General features: G+C 39.2%; 1 protein-coding gene across 1 annotated transcript in view; it reads right to left on the bottom strand.

Annotated features, from left to right (window-relative positions):
• LOC126271938 (cilia- and flagella-associated protein 251-like) overlaps positions 1-17923 on the bottom strand; it is a 681069-nt gene that overhangs the window by 650967 nt on the left and 12179 nt on the right. The window contains exon 2 of the mRNA XM_049974362.1: positions 12792-13083. Coding sequence (XP_049830319.1) covers positions 12792-12992 — 201 coding nt within the window. The 5' untranslated portion in view covers positions 12993-13083. The remainder of the gene's footprint in view (positions 1-12791; positions 13084-17923) is intronic.

The raw sequence follows: 17923 nt of genomic DNA, 5'->3' as shown, positions 1-17923 counted from the left end.
ATCAGTATGACGATGGTCCTACATGCCTACCAAATTATTTAAGTCTAGTGTTAAGTCTATGTTCCTTCAAACAGTCTACTGACAATGCTGTTGATATTGGACGGTTGCATTGACGGGATGGTCATTTGACATCTGTGACCTGCTTTCCTGACACTGTTTACCCCACTTGGCAGTGTGTACCTGAGTTGGCAAAATGTGGCCATGAGTGAATGGTGCCAGAGAAGTGAATGTCCACTGAATTCTCGTAAGCATCCACTGCTACCAGGTCCATTTTTTCTTAAAAATGTTGCACAGTGTATATTCTTAAGAAATGCTGTTCTAAAAGAGTATATCAAGACAGTAGAAATAAATGGAGATTGTGGTAAAAAGCTATACAATATTCCAGTGACTTGTTATTTGAAAAAATGTGGACCAAGTATTTTTAAAGTTTATGTAGGAGCCATCCTAGACACTGAAACTGACTTGGCAAGTAAGTAATATTTATCTTCAAATATAATGTTTATTCCATTAAGGGATTATTTAAATTTTAATAACACTTGAATAGTCAATTCAACACAGTAAACTTTGCTTTGTTATTTCTATGAACACTAGTGGGTGCAGTCAACCTCGACACAGCATGGTCTCGCAACCACAGGATGCAGTTTTGTCAAGCAGTGAGTGAGTAAACGGTTTCTGTGGTTGTTTCCCTGCTTTATGTGTAGAGGGTATGGAGTCTCAGCAAGGGATGCACAAGGATTTGAGGGTTATGTTTGCACAGCCAGGGGAACCAACTGATCTTTAGCAATTCCATGGGGCAAAGGAACATTCTTTACAGGTCATAAGATGTGGTCATTGTAATTTTCCAGACAACTGGCACCTTGTTTGTAGTCAGTACCAACAGTTTGTGTTAATCATCACTGATATGGCCATATGGCTAGTCAGTTCATACAGCCAAAACAGATGACAATAAGGCATAAGATGTGAGTTTGTGTTCTGTCACAAGGCTTGCTGGGAGTGTATTTTGTGTTCCTTGGTGGGTATTGGAAATTAAGGTCCCACTATGGCAGAGTCTCAAATGCATGGTGTCACTAGTCAGGGGCACTTCAGGCATTGGTTAATGAAATGGTGCAATTGAGAGCATGTAATACAGACTCATGAACAGGCTTCAACTGAGAAATCTCTATTAGAATCAACAACAGCCAGTTGGATCATCTCCTTCTCTGGAAAGTCAACTGATGACGTAGTGTCTTTCTTGGATAACATGCAGGGAACAGCTACTATGGAGTTGTCACAGCATCTTTTATTACAGGTGACAGAGTTACAGTTGGTTAGAGAAGCCAAAACATATCTCAGATGTGCAGAGGTTCCAAGAGGTGTACAGACATTTGGAGAATTGAAAAAGGCCTGCTACAATGGTACAAGAAATAAAACAGTGTGAGTTCTTTTTATGAGCTGTTGGTACTCTGTCAAAGAAGCATGATGAGATGGGAGAGAATTTTGTGGACAAAGTACAGAAAGTGAATGTGCTGACACATGAATTAGGGGTGAGTGATAAGGCAAATAGAGCCATACTCCATGAATTGAACACTGGGCACTGGATGCATTTTTAAGGGGTTTGCCACCTGATGTGTCAAGAAAGGTGAGAACTTGCACCCAAAAGGATTTATACTCTGTGGTCAGATTAGTCACAGAGTTTGAAGAAACTGATGTGGTAACAATAATGTTGAATCATGGAGGAGTATTCTCCACTAACATGATGTCATATCAGTGGAGAATACTCCTCTCTTATCCAGCATCAGTTTCTTCGAACTCCATGGCTAATCTGACCACAGAGTATAAATCTTTCGGGGTACTAGTTCTCACTTTTCTTGACATATCAGATGGCAAGCCCCTTACAAATGCACCCAGATGGGGAATGATGGAACATATGCAGAGGCAATGACCCCAACCTCAGTGTGGTGGATGTGGTGTGGTTGGACACCACTAATGTGATTACGGAAATGGCAAGGGGAAACAGGAAATGAATAAGCACTTGTTAAACACAAAAGGGAACCCCAGGTCCACTGCATGGAATTCCTGATAAATTTCAATGAAACTAACATGGATGCAGATCCATAATTACAGTACAATACAGTACAGTAGGAATAGCGAAGGTTAGAAAGCACAAGTTGTTACTAGACACAGGGGTGGTCGCATCGGTAGCAAGTATGGACCTTATGGATCAGAAGTGATCAAATGCTTCATATTGTAATTTACATGAGTTAGGTATAGTGAGGTGGAGTCTCTGGGTTCATTAATGGTAGATTTTCATGCTGGGATGTTGCTTTTTAAGCAATGTGTAGAAGTCTTGTCCTGGGTTAGTGATGGTTACTATGTGATCTTGGGATTAGACTTTTGACAATGCAGCAAGCCAAACCTGACCTTAGGTGGGGTCTAGCTGAAATTAGAGTGGCAACATTCCTGCTAGTGAAGACAGTCACCTGGGAAGTAGAGAAGCAAGGTGCATCTATCTTAAGTAGTGAACTAACTGAACCGCAGTTAACTACTCTAAGTATTAATTCACAGGTTATTGGGCTGGAAGGCCCCAGGAAGTTGGTCTGAATAAATTTGCGAACAGAACGGCCCATTAAAACATTGTGTTTTGTAGAACCATTGGCAGGAAGTGATGTATTAGACACAATGCTTTGCTTTGTAAGGAACAGCACTGTACCCATAACACATTTCACAAACCATATTACTGCCTTAGTACACAATAGATTCAAAAGAGTAAAATCTAACCCAGCCATTTGTCAAATGATTATGTAGTTTTGAGGACAGCACTTTGCTCAAATGCCAATCTTTACAAACCAGCACCACCCTGAAATAGCCAGTCCACAGTCTGAAAACTCATTAGCAACACCTGTGTGAAGAAAATCTACACTTAGAAATCACATTACTAAAAGCTCTTTGTAAAAATTCTGCATGAAAATCTGCACTCAGTAATCATTTGAGTCACACTAAATAGCAAGTTCTTATAACATAGCCTGACATTGGTTATTTACATGTGTAACGACTACATATGATGATTCCACAAGTAGAGATTTGTTCTGAATCTGTTCTAGGTAATCATTTACATAAAACAATGCATTGTGTTCATAAAGATCATGCTTTTTTCTTCCTTTTTCCCCATCAGTCTTTGGACTGATTTGATATTGCCCACCACGAACTGCTCTCCTGTGGTGACCTCTTCATCTCTGAGTAGAACTTGCAACTTAAATTCTCAAGTACTTGCTAGATGTATTCCAGTCGCTGCCTTCCTCTGCAGTTTTTACCCTCTACAGCTCTCTCTGGTAACATGGAAGTTCTTCCCTGATATCTTAACAGGTGTCCTATCATCCTGTCCCTTTTCATTGTCAGTAATTTCCACACATTCGTTTCCTCTCCAATTCTGCACAGAACCGCCTCATTCCATACCTTATCAGTCCACCTAATTTTCAACATTCTACTGAAGCACCACGTCTCAAATGCTTTGATTCTCTTCATTTCTGGTTTCCCACAGTCCATGTTTCCCTACCGTACAGTGCTGAACTCCAAACATACATTCTCAGAAATTTCTTTCTCAAATTAAGGCCTATGTTTGATACTAGTAGACTTCTCTTGGTGAGGAATGCACTTCCTCTCAGTTCTAGTCTGCTTTTTATGTCCTCCTTGCCCTGTCTGTTGTGGTTTATTTTACTGCATAAGTAGCAGAATTCCTTAACTTCATCTACTGCTTGACCACCAATCCTGTTGTTAAGTTTCTCAATTTTCTCATTTCTAGTGCCTGTCATCACATTCACCATTCTTCAATATACTCTTAACCCATATTCTGTACCCATTTATTTCATTCAGCAGATCCTGGAGTTCTTCACATTCACTGAGCATGGCAATGTCATCAGTAAATCCCATCATTGATACCATTTCACTCTGAATTTTAATGCCACTCTTGAATCTTTATTTTATTTCCATCATTGCTTCTCCAATGTATAGATTGAAATTTAGGCTGAAAGACTACATCCCTTTTTACACCATTTTTACTTCACGCACTTCTTGCTCTTCCACTCTTATTATTCCCTCTTGGCTCTTGTATATTACCTGTCTCTCCCTATAGCTTAACCCTGTTTTCCTGAGAATTCTGAACATCTTGCACCATTTGGCAGTACTGAATGCTTTTTCAGGGTAACTAATCCTATGAATGTGTCTTGATTTTTCTTTAACCTTGCTTCCATTATCAACTGCTACATCATAGCTGGCTCTCTAGAGTCTTTGCTTTTCCTAAAGCCAAACTGATTGTCGTCTATTCTTCTGTATATTATTCTTGTCAGCAACTTGAACACATTAGATGTTAAGCTGATAGTGTGATAAGTCTCACACTTGTCAGCTCTTGCAGTCTTCAAACTTGTGTGGATGATGTTTTTCCAAAAGTCTGTTGATATACTGCCAGTCTATACATTCTACACACTAACCCCAACGATTTTAGAAATTCTGATTGTATGTTATTATACCTTCTGCCTCACTTGATATGAAGTCATCCAAAGCTCTTTTAAATTCTGATTCTGATGCTAGATGTCCTGGCTCTTCTATATTGACTTCTGTTTCTTGTTCCATCACATCAGATGAAATTTACTGCACATATATACAAATACATATGTTTTATTCAACCATTGAGTATATTTATATGCAATTGGTGTCGTCAGAGTTAACATAATAATAATAACAATAATAATAATATAAACTTTGACAAGACAAATGTTATTACCTACAATATAATAATCCAAGATTGATACAATACATATTTGTGAAAATGCCAATAACAACAAGAAGTTCCCTAATAGATCAATTACAAGATAAATGAACTACATAGTTCAGTGAATGACAAATAAAAAATCAAACAAATAATTAACAATAAGTACATGAAACAGAAATAAAATAGTTGCACAGTGTGGCATATGTATAGTTTGCAGTTAATTTATAGTTCATTCTCATAAGGAAAATGGGTCATTTGTCACATACTCAAGGAAATCTTGGGCATAGTAAATTACTCTACTTTTGATCCACCTTTAAATTTACTGGCTCTATGTAGGCATTTTCCGGTACTTTGTTGAAGTAGACAGGACCAAGATATCTGCAGCTGTTATGTGTCCTTGCAAGCCTAGCACATGGCATATTAATTGTATATCCACTTCTTATGTTATGATCATGAACTGTTCTCCTAAAGTCAACTCAGATTCTCTTTAACGAAGACAAGGCAGTTGTAAATATACAAGTCAGGCACTGTCATTATATTCAGTTTTTTAAAATAATCTCGACGTGATTCATAAGGGTTAAGTTCCGCAATGCACCTTATGGCTTTCTTTTGCCATATAAACACTAATTTTGAGCCTACGGAATTGCCCCATAATAGTATTCCATAACTCGGGTGCGAATGGAAGAATCCAAAATCTCTTTACTGACACTGCTCCTCATCTTGTACAGCAGATATATGGCACATACCAATTTGCCACATATCTTCCCTGTGTGGTTATCCCAGCTGAGCTTTTCATCTATATGAAATCCTAGTAATTTTACTGTTTTGTTATCATGACTGGGAGCATTCAGACTAAATACAATAGCTTCAGTTTTACTATCATTCTTCTGCAGTACATTTGCCTCAAACCAACTAGTGCACTTCTCCATTGCCACTCCCATGCTGTGTAGCACATTTTCGAGATTACTATCACATGTGATGAGTGTTTTGTCATCAGCATATAGCACTGCATCACAGGATACAACTGCAGGTAAATCATTTATATAAATAATGAAAAGGAAAGGTCCAAGAACAGATTCTTGAGGTACACCCTTTACAACTGGAAGACATTCTTGACATATGATTATTTACCTTAACTATCTGTTTTCTATTGTCCAAGTATGACTGCATGAGACATAGAGCATTCTCTCCCACTCTGCACTTGTAGAGTTTTTTTTATGAGAATATTGTGGGAGACCATATCAAAAGCTTTCCTGAGGTCCAACAGTGTTGCCCAGATAATATCTTTATTTTCAAAACAATTGTATATATGTTTGCTACCATACTCTCAACTGCTTTGACTGTAGAAAGGCTGAATCTGAAACCATACTGTGAGGAGGTGAGTATATCATTACGTTCAAAATATTGACTCATCTGTTTAGACATGCAGTATTCTATATTTTTGATATTATGGGTATAAGTGATATTGGTCAATAGTTATCTGGTGATGCTGTATCTCCTTTATTATGTACTGGTTTAACTGCAAACATTTAGAAACATTCTGGATAATTATCTTCATTTAAAATTTTGTTGATTACTTTAGTCAGTGGTGTTACAATTTGATTTCTGATATATTTAATAACATAATTTGAGAGACCATAGTAATCCTCTGGTCTAGAATTACTGAGCTTAGCTCATTCATTGACCATCTTCTCAGATACACAAGTCCAGTGAAAGCTGTCTGTCTGCTTACTGTTCCTTTCTGGCAGCAGTGCCTCTGCCTTACTCACATTTTCCATTATGCTGTTATCTGATTCAGGGCTGACAAAATGTGCTTTTAGAATATCAGGTGGAATTGGTGTCTGGTATACTTTATCATCACACTTAGTTTCTGTTTTAATAATTTCTAATGCAGCTTTGCATTTATTTGCTGAGTTCAGTATATATGTATCATTTGCTTTGCACTTGGCTGCCTTCATTTCAGACCTGTAATTTTTTTTCACTTTCATGTACATTTCCTTGTCAGCATTATTGTGCTTGAACCTATCATGATAGAGTAGCATTATGATTCTTATTCTACTTACATGTGGGGTTTTCCAGCCTTTTTGATTTTGTGGTTGGTGTAATGATTTTGCTTTGATATTTTCTTGCAGCGTTTAGGATAACATGATTCAAAATTTTCAGTTAACAGTTCTAGAAATTTTTTGGTAGATTCATTTGCACCTGCAGTGGTCATTATTTTATCCAATTTTAGTAAATTCAATTTACTTATCATCTTTAGCTTTGATTCGTTAATTGGTCTTATAATTTTTCTACAGTATGTGGAAGTTTCAGTTGCGTTACTGTTAAGAGTTGTCTGAGCCATAGTCCCTCATCATCTGAGATAACTAGCTTTATTGTGTTGAATTCCATTTTGTGTAGATGAAAATTACAAATTATGTTATCTAGACATGCTTTCTGTCTTGTGGATTTGTCATTTACACAACTGAAGTTAAGGGATCTTTATGTATTTAGCAAGTGATCAACCTTTCTTAAGAGACTGCACATTAATATTGAAGAACATTATACTTGTACTTATCTTACTGTGGTTTTCCTGTAGCCCTTTAGCAAAAAATCATTGAGATAGGGTGGAACTGCTGCTTTCCTTTTCCTCAGTATACAACTATTTGATGGGTTTTCCAATGTTGACTGTTCCTTCAGATGGCATGGTGGTGAAGTTCTTTTCTTGTTAAGGGGATGAGTGGCTCAATGTTGATGTTGCATTTTCCGTTATTGGTGTTGATTCTTTTCTTGTCGCCTGTGTTTCTGATGATAATGATTCTGGGGATGCTGCTGCCACTGGTGACTGTGTCTCTGCTGTTGTTGCCAACAGTGGTTGTAGTTCTGCTGTTGACTGGGATGGTGATGATGTTGCTTGTTCCAGTACTGCTGTTAATGCTGCACCTGCTTCGATTTTTCTTAGTTCAGTATGGACAATCTCGCTTTTGGAATGTGATGGTCCATTTTGTCCATCTTTCTGATTTTTTGATTCTATAGAGGGTTTTTCTACTTCTGGCATGGTGGTAACTGCAGTTTCTTTTTTCCTCTTTTGTTTACATGCAATCCTTGCCTTGTGAAATCTTGTCTTCTTAGGAACCTGTTTACATAAAGTACTGTGACATGATTGTATTGTTCACAGGTTTTTAAACTGTACTTGTTCAACTGATATATGACATAATTTGTCTGTACCCTGTCTTGCTGGTATGGAATTGTACACAGTCCCTGTGTGTATTCCTGATTAACTCTTCTACAGCATTTCTGAAATTACAGGTCATCTTCCAGTTTCTGGTGTCATTTGATTCAGCACAAACTATTAGAGTGTCTTCTTTTCCAAGGTGTTTGATTCTCTAGTAACTTCGTTAAATAATGCACCTGGTTTAACAAAGGATTTTAGAGAGAGCATTTCTTGTGACAATTCATTTAACAGGCTTGCACAGTTTCTGCAATTTTCGTCAGTCAACATAAGAACCTTAGTTTCTGGCATAGCTATATTACATTGATTCCTGGTTCCTTTCCCTGCTAATTGCATTTCTGTTTGTGCAGTATTTACTTTTACTGGGACATGTGATGTAACACAATTATTGGAACATTCAGCAATGTCACTGTTTTGTTTTTCTTTCTACAAATTCTGTCCACATTTGCAGCCATCTGAACGAATCAATGTACTGTTTGTCACAATCATACAGTTTAATTGTTCTTTTAGAGCCTTCAAACTATCAGTAAGATGTGCAATTGGAGCATCCAATCGTAAAATTTCGTCTTTCACATTACTGGGTTATTTTGTCCTCTTTATTTCCTTGTACCATTTTATGCACTGACCAATTTACATACTGTGCATCATGGTACTGTTGTGTCTTCATTTCCATTTCATTTGTGCACTTTAAACATATAGTTCAAAATTGTACTACACATTTATTTGAAAGGTTTTCACTAGTACATGCACTGATTTATATTGACACTGTGTCCACAGTTTATAAAAATTTCACTATCTTGATAACGTAACAAACTTTCTTGTAACAGCAAAAATTACACCTGCAGACTTGAATCTTCTCTTGTTTATTTTTGTAAATTTGAATATATTCACAGTATTATTTCATTACGCACTTCCTATCTTGGTTTGTTTCACTATGTTTAACTGTTCTCATAGAGGCATTTTTCCACCCACCGCTCTCTCCTCTGCACTTAACAGTGGAATTTGCAGTGCAATCTTAATGTTACAATTCTTTCTTTTAATTTCACCAAAGACTGATTTGGCTTCTGACAGTCATTTCATTGTCAATTTCTTCACATTTTTATGTAGACATTTCATCTTACCTACCTTGCACTTCTCATTTATTTCATTTCCAAGCAACTTGTATTTCTGTATTCCTGAATTTCCCTGAATATGTTTGTACTTGCTTCTTTCGTCGATCAACTGAAGTATTTCTTGTGTTACCCTTGGTACCTATATTTTTCTTTCAGTTTCTGTGACTGCCTTTTTTAGAGATGTCCATTCCTCTTTAACTGAACTGCATACAAGTTACTCCTTATCACAGTATCTAAAGCCTCAGATAACTTCAAGTGTATTTCTTCGTTCTTTAGTTCTTCTGTATACCACTTCTTTGTGTATTGATTCTTCCCAATTAGTCTCTTAAAATTCAGCCTACTCTTCATCACTACTAAATTGTGATCTATTTCTGCTACTGGCTATGCCTTATGATCCAGTATCTGATTTTGGAATCTTTCTCTGGCTGGCATGACATAAGCTAACTGGTTTCTTATCATATGTGCAATGCCTCATGTCAAATCACTGGACAGAAATAACCAGTTGCTTCTTAAATTAAGAATTGATGCTGTGTAGTGTTTATTAAGTGTTGCTCCATTAACCTGACTGTGTGGAAAGTTTATCGAAGGCCACTGATCTGTGGATTTAAATACCACTGTTTATTATGCTACTCCATCATGGAAGCTATATTGTCCTATGAGTGAACTGAGGAGAGATTTGAGTTTCACATCCTGTGCAACCAGAGTAATGTACAACCTGTGCAATCAGAGTAATGTACAACCAGACTTGTCATTGCAACATTCAAAGTGGTAATAAATGTAGAAGAGACCACTTAAAAGCATAAGCTCTATAGTATACATCAAGCAAGCAACCACTGACAACAATTTTCAGTTGTATCAATATTACAAAGATCTTTGAGGCTGCCAGAGAGAGCCAGAAGGACAAACCAGGTAGCGAAATATTCCAAGGTCTGATGCCATCATGAAGAATAAGAATCGACCCCAGCACACATCAGAATGCAGCAACTGAGCAATTCAATAAACCTCATGGCCTCCCTTGAAGTGCCAATGTGGTAGCACCTGTCTCCTACTTTCAATAGAGGCTCTCTTGCATAATTTGATGGACTAACAGCACTAAGAGAGAGTGGTTGAAGGTGACTTACAACATACAGGTGGCTTCCAGACTGAATCATTGACTCTGCAGTAGAGTGTATATTGTAATCAACTTTCCAGCAAATTAAATGTCAATGAGTGAAGGAAGCCCAGGCTTGGACCTTCTCTCTATTGGGAATGATGTTGTGTACTAGACTTATGCTTACATCATATGGCTTGAATCAGTACAGTTCTAACTTGTACTTCACATTCATCCTTTAACATTGGTGATATTTAAAGAACATGTTTTTTTAGTGGTTTACCTTTTGTATGGTGCAAATTACTGACAGAAGAATATTGAGTCACTGACAGGCACAACAAAAAGACCACTAAACAAATAAGTTTTTGGCCAAAAAGCCTTCTTCTGAAATTGACAAAACACATACACACACACAAATGTGTGCATGCAGACAAACACATACACTTTGTGGTCAATAGTATCCAGACACCCCCCCCCCCCCCCCCCAAAACATACGATATAAGGTGCATTGTGCTGATAGGTACTCCATATCAGCAACCTCAGTAGTCATTAGACATTGTGAGGGGGCAGAGTGGGGCACTCTGTGTAGCTCACAGAGTTCAAATGTGGTCAGGTAATTGAGTGTCATTTGTGTCATACGTCTGTAGACAAGATCTCCACGCTCCTAAACATCATTAGGTCCACTGCTTCCAATATTATAATGAAGTGGAAATCTGAAGGGACATGTACAGCACAAAAGCGTACAGGCTGCCCTCATCAGTTGACTGACAGAGACTGCTGACAGTTGAAGAGGGTTGTAATATGTAATAGGCATTCATCTATCCAGACAATCACACAGGAATTCCAAACTGCATCAGGATCCACTGCAAGTACTATGAAAGTTAGGCGGGAGGTGAGAATACTTGGATTTTACAGTTGAGCGGCTGCTCATAAGCCACACATCACACCGGTAAATGCCAAACGATGCCTCACTTGGTGTAAGGATCATAAACATTGGACGATTGAACAGTGGAAAAACCTTGTGTGGAATGACAACTCATGGAAAATTGGGAGGTGGTGGTGTTATGCTGTGGTCTTGTTATTCATGGAGGGGGCTTGCACCCCTTGTTGTTTTGCATGGCACTATCACGGGCACAGGCCTACATTGATGTTTTAAGCACCTTCTTGCTTCCCACTGTTGAAGAGCAATTTTAGGATGGCGATTGCATCTTTCAACACGGTCAAGCACCTGTTCATAATGCACGGCCTGCAGCAGAGGCCTGACAAAGGCCTGACATGAATCCTATAGAACACCTTTGGGATGTTTTGGAATGCCAACTTCATGTCAGGCCTGACCAGTCGACAATGATACCTCTCCTCAGTGCAGCACTATGTGAAGAATTCGCTGCCATTCCCCAACAAACCTTCCAGCACCTGATCGAGAGTTGAAGCTGTCCTCAAGACTAAGGGTGGGCCAACACCATATTGAATTCTAGCATTACCAATAGTGTGCACCACAAACTTGTAAGTTTCAGCCAGGTGTCTGGATACTTTTGATCACACAGTATATGACCATTGTCTGTGGCCACCGGTGCCACACTGGCACAATTATTATAAATGCTTTCTCTGAAAACTAGATGGAACAGACTGTTGAAAGAACATATTAGTCTGTAGGTAATGAACCAACTTTATTTCCTTGAGAATGATATGAATGAAATTGGAAACAGAGGTTCTAATGTACAGTAGTTGTTGAAAAAATAACAACAATGTACACATAAAGATCTGCAAAATCAAAGTGAAAAATTGACAAGCTCTTTAAACTCTATGAGTAGGACCCTGTAAATTACTTCATCAGCATAGAGGACTTTTGGAATAGGAAATAATGATCACAACATGTTTAGTTCCTGTTAGAAAATGTAACTTAAATCAAGGCCAATAGTTGATCAAGCACAAAACAAACATGCACCCACTGCAACAGTTGAAAATTAGCATCAAACACAATCAATATTAATGCATTTTTAAAGAAATATGAAGTGCTACATTATATAGTTTATGTACAGCACAAAGCACAGGGAGAAAGAGGTATCACTTAAGCCTGCTTTGCCAGCCAAAAGGAAATTCATCAAATCTTCAATAACTATCACAGTACTCATATTTTATAGGACCTCTTCTAAAGCATTAAGAAATTTTGGCAATGCGCTCACATTACCACTGGCAAAAGCATTAGCATCCAGGCATTCACGTTCACATGGAAACCAAACCCAATAAGTAAAGTTTCTGAAATTCACTTCTACATGTTTCTTCACAAAGTAGAAACAAGTACCACCCTCTTATATACAAATGTAGCAGATATAAACCACAGGTGCTAAAAATCAGAAATAAAATCCAAAACAATTAACAAGGCTCCAAAGTTGTTGATATCTGTGGAAGTTTAAAGCTGAATTAATGTCACTTCAGATATTTAACAATGGATGTAAAGATCAGCAAATGACTCCCACAGATTGAAAATGACTAAAGGTTACACCAATATTTTAAAAAATAACATACACTACCATGTAATATGACCAATATGAATAGAAGACAATATACTGGAGCATATTCCTCCTTAATTACAGTAGTTTTTAATTCATATTTTTGTATGAGAATAAAACTTACAAAAGGTAAACACATCTTTTTTGGTTCAGGAGGTAGTGATGTTAGTGTGGTATGTTGACTGCGAAAAGGGCTTCTTCTCTCATAAGATTCTCTAATGGATGAGGCTGTTGCAATAATCTGCAATGATGATTTATGAAGTTTGAGATCTTCAGCAGAATGTTCTTGTTTGTCTTCTGAAAGGTCCCATTCAGCATTCTCCATGTTTGCAATATAGGTGAGTTCCACTTGGAAGAATGTAAATCAGTTTGTCATATGGGAATATTATACTCCAGAATAACAATTTGTTTTACATCTGCAAAAAAAGAAGAGCAAATGTAGAGTGGTTAAGTAGTTAGGAAATTATAAGAATCTACTGTATGGCAAGATTGTAACACTATGTATGAATACTTGCAAGTAATGGCAAAAAGATCAAAGCAGCTGAAATAACTATTGACACAAACAGTTAAAAACTTTGCTTCACATGCTGGTTAATTTATTCTACTTTTACTCCCCAAAGCAGCTACTAAAATATGTTTCTACTGTAGAATATCATAATTACGAGCTTTCATGACTTTTAATACAATCATACAAAGTATCTGTTTTGTTCAGTAATCTCATGCTTCATTAGAATTATCATATACATCAGCACAGAAAGTACTTAAATAACAATAAAACAAATGTTTTATTACAAACAAATGTTTTATTACTTAAGTAAAATATTTTAAAATTATTATGTAGAGGAGGCATTCATTCCCATTCCCAGAAAGACACACTGGAAAATGACTGATAAAAATTTAAGCTTGGATAAGCAGATACACTTTTAAGCTTTCAGGAGCAGCTCTGGGATGGGGAGGGAGAGGGATAGCAGGATAAAGGTGGGGGAAATGCTGTGTTGCCAGTGGGGGCATGTGGGGACAGGAAGGGCAGCTAAGTGATGAGTCAGGAGGCAGTGCCGGAGGGATGGGGAAAGCCAGAGCAGAAAGGAGAGAAGTGCAGAAGGGATATAGACAGTTGGTGCATTGGTGGAATAGCAGATGTGCATAGTGCTGGAGTGGATAAGGAAAGAGGATTGGCAAATGGACAACAGGGCCTAGAAAAGGTTGAGAGGAGAAAGGGGGTTGGGGCACTTTTACCATAAACAAAGAATATAAGGATATATTGCAGGGAGAGTCACCACTTGCACAATTCAGAGATGCTGGTGTTAATAGGAAGAATCCAGGAGGCACAAAATATGAATCTGTCATTCTAGTGAAGAATATTGTGTTGGACATTATATTCAGCAACTGGGAGAGCCTGCCATCTCTTAGCTACAGTTTGGTGGTTGCTACTTATGCAGACAGACAACTTATTAGCTATCACAGCCATGTAGGTAGCAGCACAGTGGTTGCAGGTTAATTTGCAGATTACATCGATTCCTTCACAAACAGACATCTCTTTGTTTGGGTAGGAGATGTCCGTGACAAGAATGGAGTAGGTACAAGTGAGAACATGTATGAGACAGGTCTTGCATTTAGGTCTGTCGCAGAGATATGAGCCATGAGGCAAGGGGGCTGGGAGCAGGGGTGGATCAGAAATGGACAAGTATATTACTTAGGTTCGGTGGGCAGTGGAGCATCACAGTAGAATGGGTGGGGAGGATAGTGGAGAGGATATTCCTCATTTCAGGCTATATGGAGAGGTAGTCAAAATCCTACTGGAAAAGGAGATTCAGTCTCACCAGTCCTGGGTGATACTGAGTCACAAGATGAGTGCTTCTTTGTGGCTGGACAGTGGGTACGAGGGAGGCAGTAAGGGACTGGAGAGATAAGGCATAGGAAATCTTTTTCTGGACAAGATTGGGAGGATATTTTCAATCTGTGAATACCTTGAGAGCCTTGGCACACACGGAGACCGACTGCTAATCACTGCAGATGTGATGACTTTGGGTGGTAAGGTTGCATGTAAAGGACGTCCTGGGGTGGAATGGGTGCCAGCTGTTGAAGTATAGATATTGTTTGTGGTTGTTTGGCTTGTGTGGACAGAGGTACCGATGTAGCCATCCTTGAGATGGAGGTCAGCATCAAAGAATGTGTCTTGTTGGCTTCAGGAAGACAATGTGAAGCAAATGAGGGAGATGATTCCAAAGAAATGTCAGCAGTGTATCCTCACCCTCTGTCCTGATCACAAAGATGTCGTCAATTAATCTGAACCAGCTGCAGCATCTGGGATTCTGGGTGATTAGGGACATTTCCTTTAGATGGCCCATGAATAGGTTGGCATAGGAGGGTGCCATGAGCATTGGGGATGTTAGTGTAGAGGGAGGTGATATTGACAGTGATGAGCAGGCCACTAAGTGGTGCAGGAACAGGAACTGTGGAGAGTCTGTGGAGGAGGATATAGAAGTGTAGGTTGTGGGTAATAGGCTAATAGTGTTGGTCCATGAGAGAAGAGACCTCTCCCTGTTGGTGCACAGAAACTGGCAACAATGAGGTATCCTGGGGGAGGGGGTTATGAACTTTAGGAAGAAGTATGTAGAAGGTGGGAGTTCTGTGTGTGGTGGAGACGAGGACAGAGACAGAGAGAGAGAGAGACTCAAGGGAGAGGTTCTGGGATGAACTTAAGGATTTGAAAAGAGACTGTAAATCCTGTTGGATTTCAGGAATGCAATCACTGTGGTAAGGACGTATCAGACAAATGGGAGTGTCTCTCCACCAGGTAATCCCTGTGGTTCTTAACTACAGTGGTGGAGTCTGACTAAGACTTAGCCAGCAGGTAGGATTCTAAGGACAGAATCAGTTTTTAGGTGGTGGGTTGTAATTCTTACTCCAGATGTAATGTTGGTATCCAAGTTGAGGGATTTAAGGACTGATAGTGAGGAAAGACTCAAAGTTAGGAGATTCCTGAAAGTTAACAGGTTGTGATTAGTAGGCAGTGGTACTAATCACAGATAGATGGATGTGTGAAATGAGTCCCGCAGTCTTCATTACTGGTTTCAGATTGAGTCTGATTTTGTAGGGTAGGTGAGAAAAATTTGTCCTGTAGCAACCAAGAGAATGCGAGCAGGTCTTTAACCAGCACAGCATTACTGAACATTGAAGTGCAGCAGATGATAAGGACTGATGTTTCAGTGAGTCAGAGGTTCTGGATTCTGTGGCACTGGGAGAAAGCTTATGAGAGTATGGTAAATGTAGGTTTACAAGGAAAGGTTTGTTGGTTAATAGAGGGTGCAGGGAAGGTGTGATAGAGGCTCTTGTGGACATGGTGGATAGTGATAGTCCAAGGTGGTAGTATAAGGTGACCAGGTTGGAGAGTTTTTCAGGGTAGTGTTGTGCAAGCTGCTCTAGAGAGCAAACATTTCATTCTGGCTGACGGAATGCAGGAATTTGAGATTACAGAGCAAGACAGTTTTATGGATGGGGTATGGGTATTGCAAGGAGGTTTGTGTCTGATTTATACAGTTTTACCAGATTAGGTTGGTGAGGGCTACAGACTGATGGAGTTAGAACAGATAGAGGCCATTGTGGAAGGAAGGGTAGTGGACAGAGGTGGGTCATTTGATGGTCAGGCAGCTTGTGGGGTTTCCATGAGCTACACAAAAATGTAGGAACAGTATATAGGACTGGGTTCGAGCTAGGGATAAAGCAACTTTTCTGTACTGGTGCAGATGGTAGGAGTAAGGACCATATTGGAGCACAAGAAACACGTAAATATACATTGGGAAAAAACACAAAATGAATGAAACACAGGAATATGGGGGGAAAAGTTAAAATATTAGGCAGTAGGGTCTATGGTGAAAGATGAAAATGAACTAAAATCAACATGAAAACACATTCAGATCAAAGAGAAAAATAAATAAAAAGATGATAATGGCATGCAAGCCAGTGGATGAAGATATGTAAAGAAAGGAGGGCAGCAGAGGGGTTCCTAACCTTCAACCTGGCCTCACCATCATTCGAAAAAAAAAAAACACAATTCATTGTCTAAAAGCTGATCTCAACACTATAATCATACCTGCCAACAAAGGCTCCACCTGGTGCATGGACTACAGTGGCTGTCAGATACATCCACCTACAAGCCCTGCCACAGTGACCCCATTGCAGAAATCCAGCAGGATCTCTAGCCCCTCTTCAAATCCTTAAGTCCATACCTGAACCTCTCCCCCAAGTCTATTCTCTCTTCATCTGCATCACTCCCAGTACTCCTACCTTCTACATGCTTCCTAAAGTCCATAAATCCAACCACCCAGGATACCCTATTGTGGACAGTTACTGTGCCCCCAAAGGGAGAATCTCTGCTCTCACAGATCAATACATTCAGCCTATCACCTGTAACCCACACTCCTATATTAAAGACACCATCAATTTCCCCACAGTCTCCTTACAGTCCCAGATCCTTTACCACCCACCATGCCACTCATCACAGCTGATGTCACCTCCCTCTCCACTAACATTCCCAATGCTCATGGCCTTGCTGTTATTGATCTTACCTTTCCCAAAGCCCAACTGACTCCTAACCTACAACCTGCTTCCTGCTCATGGTGACTTACAAAATCCTCATTCATAATTATCTCTCCTTCAAAGGCGTCACCTACAAACAAATGGGCACCTGTAGAACACCATCTTTTACCAACTTATTCATGGGCCATTTAGAGGAATTGCTCCTAACCACACAGAATCTCAAACCCACACCAGGTTCAGATTCACTGAAGACATCTTCATACCTGGACCTAGAGTAAGGGTACCCTATCCAAATTCCTCCAGAACCTCAATACCTTCTCCCCCATTCATTTCACCTTATCCTCCTCCTCAACAAGCCAGCTTCCTTGATGTTGACCTCCATCTCAATGATGGATATGTCATAAACTCCATCCACACAAGCCAATCAACCACCAACAATACTTCCACTTCAACAGCTACCACCCATTCCAAAGTCTGTTCTGTACAATCTTGCCAACCAAGCTCATCACATCTTTGGTGATAAGCAGTTGGTCTCCAAATATGCCAAGGGTCTCACGGGTCTTCACAGGCGAAAATACCCTTCCAATCCTGTCCAAAAACAAATCTCTTGTACCTTGCCTCTCCAGTCACCTACTACCTTCCCAATGCCCACTGTCTGGCCACAAAGAAGCACTCATCTCATTGACTCAGTACCACCTAGAACTGAAGAAAGTGAAT

Source organism: Schistocerca gregaria, chromosome 1 (genome assembly GCF_023897955.1).
Source record: "Schistocerca gregaria isolate iqSchGreg1 chromosome 1, iqSchGreg1.2, whole genome shotgun sequence".
Classification (NCBI taxonomy): domain Eukaryota; kingdom Metazoa; phylum Arthropoda; class Insecta; order Orthoptera; family Acrididae; genus Schistocerca; species Schistocerca gregaria.
Note: the sequence above shows the minus strand (reverse complement) of the source record. Positions and strands in the feature narration are given on the sequence as shown.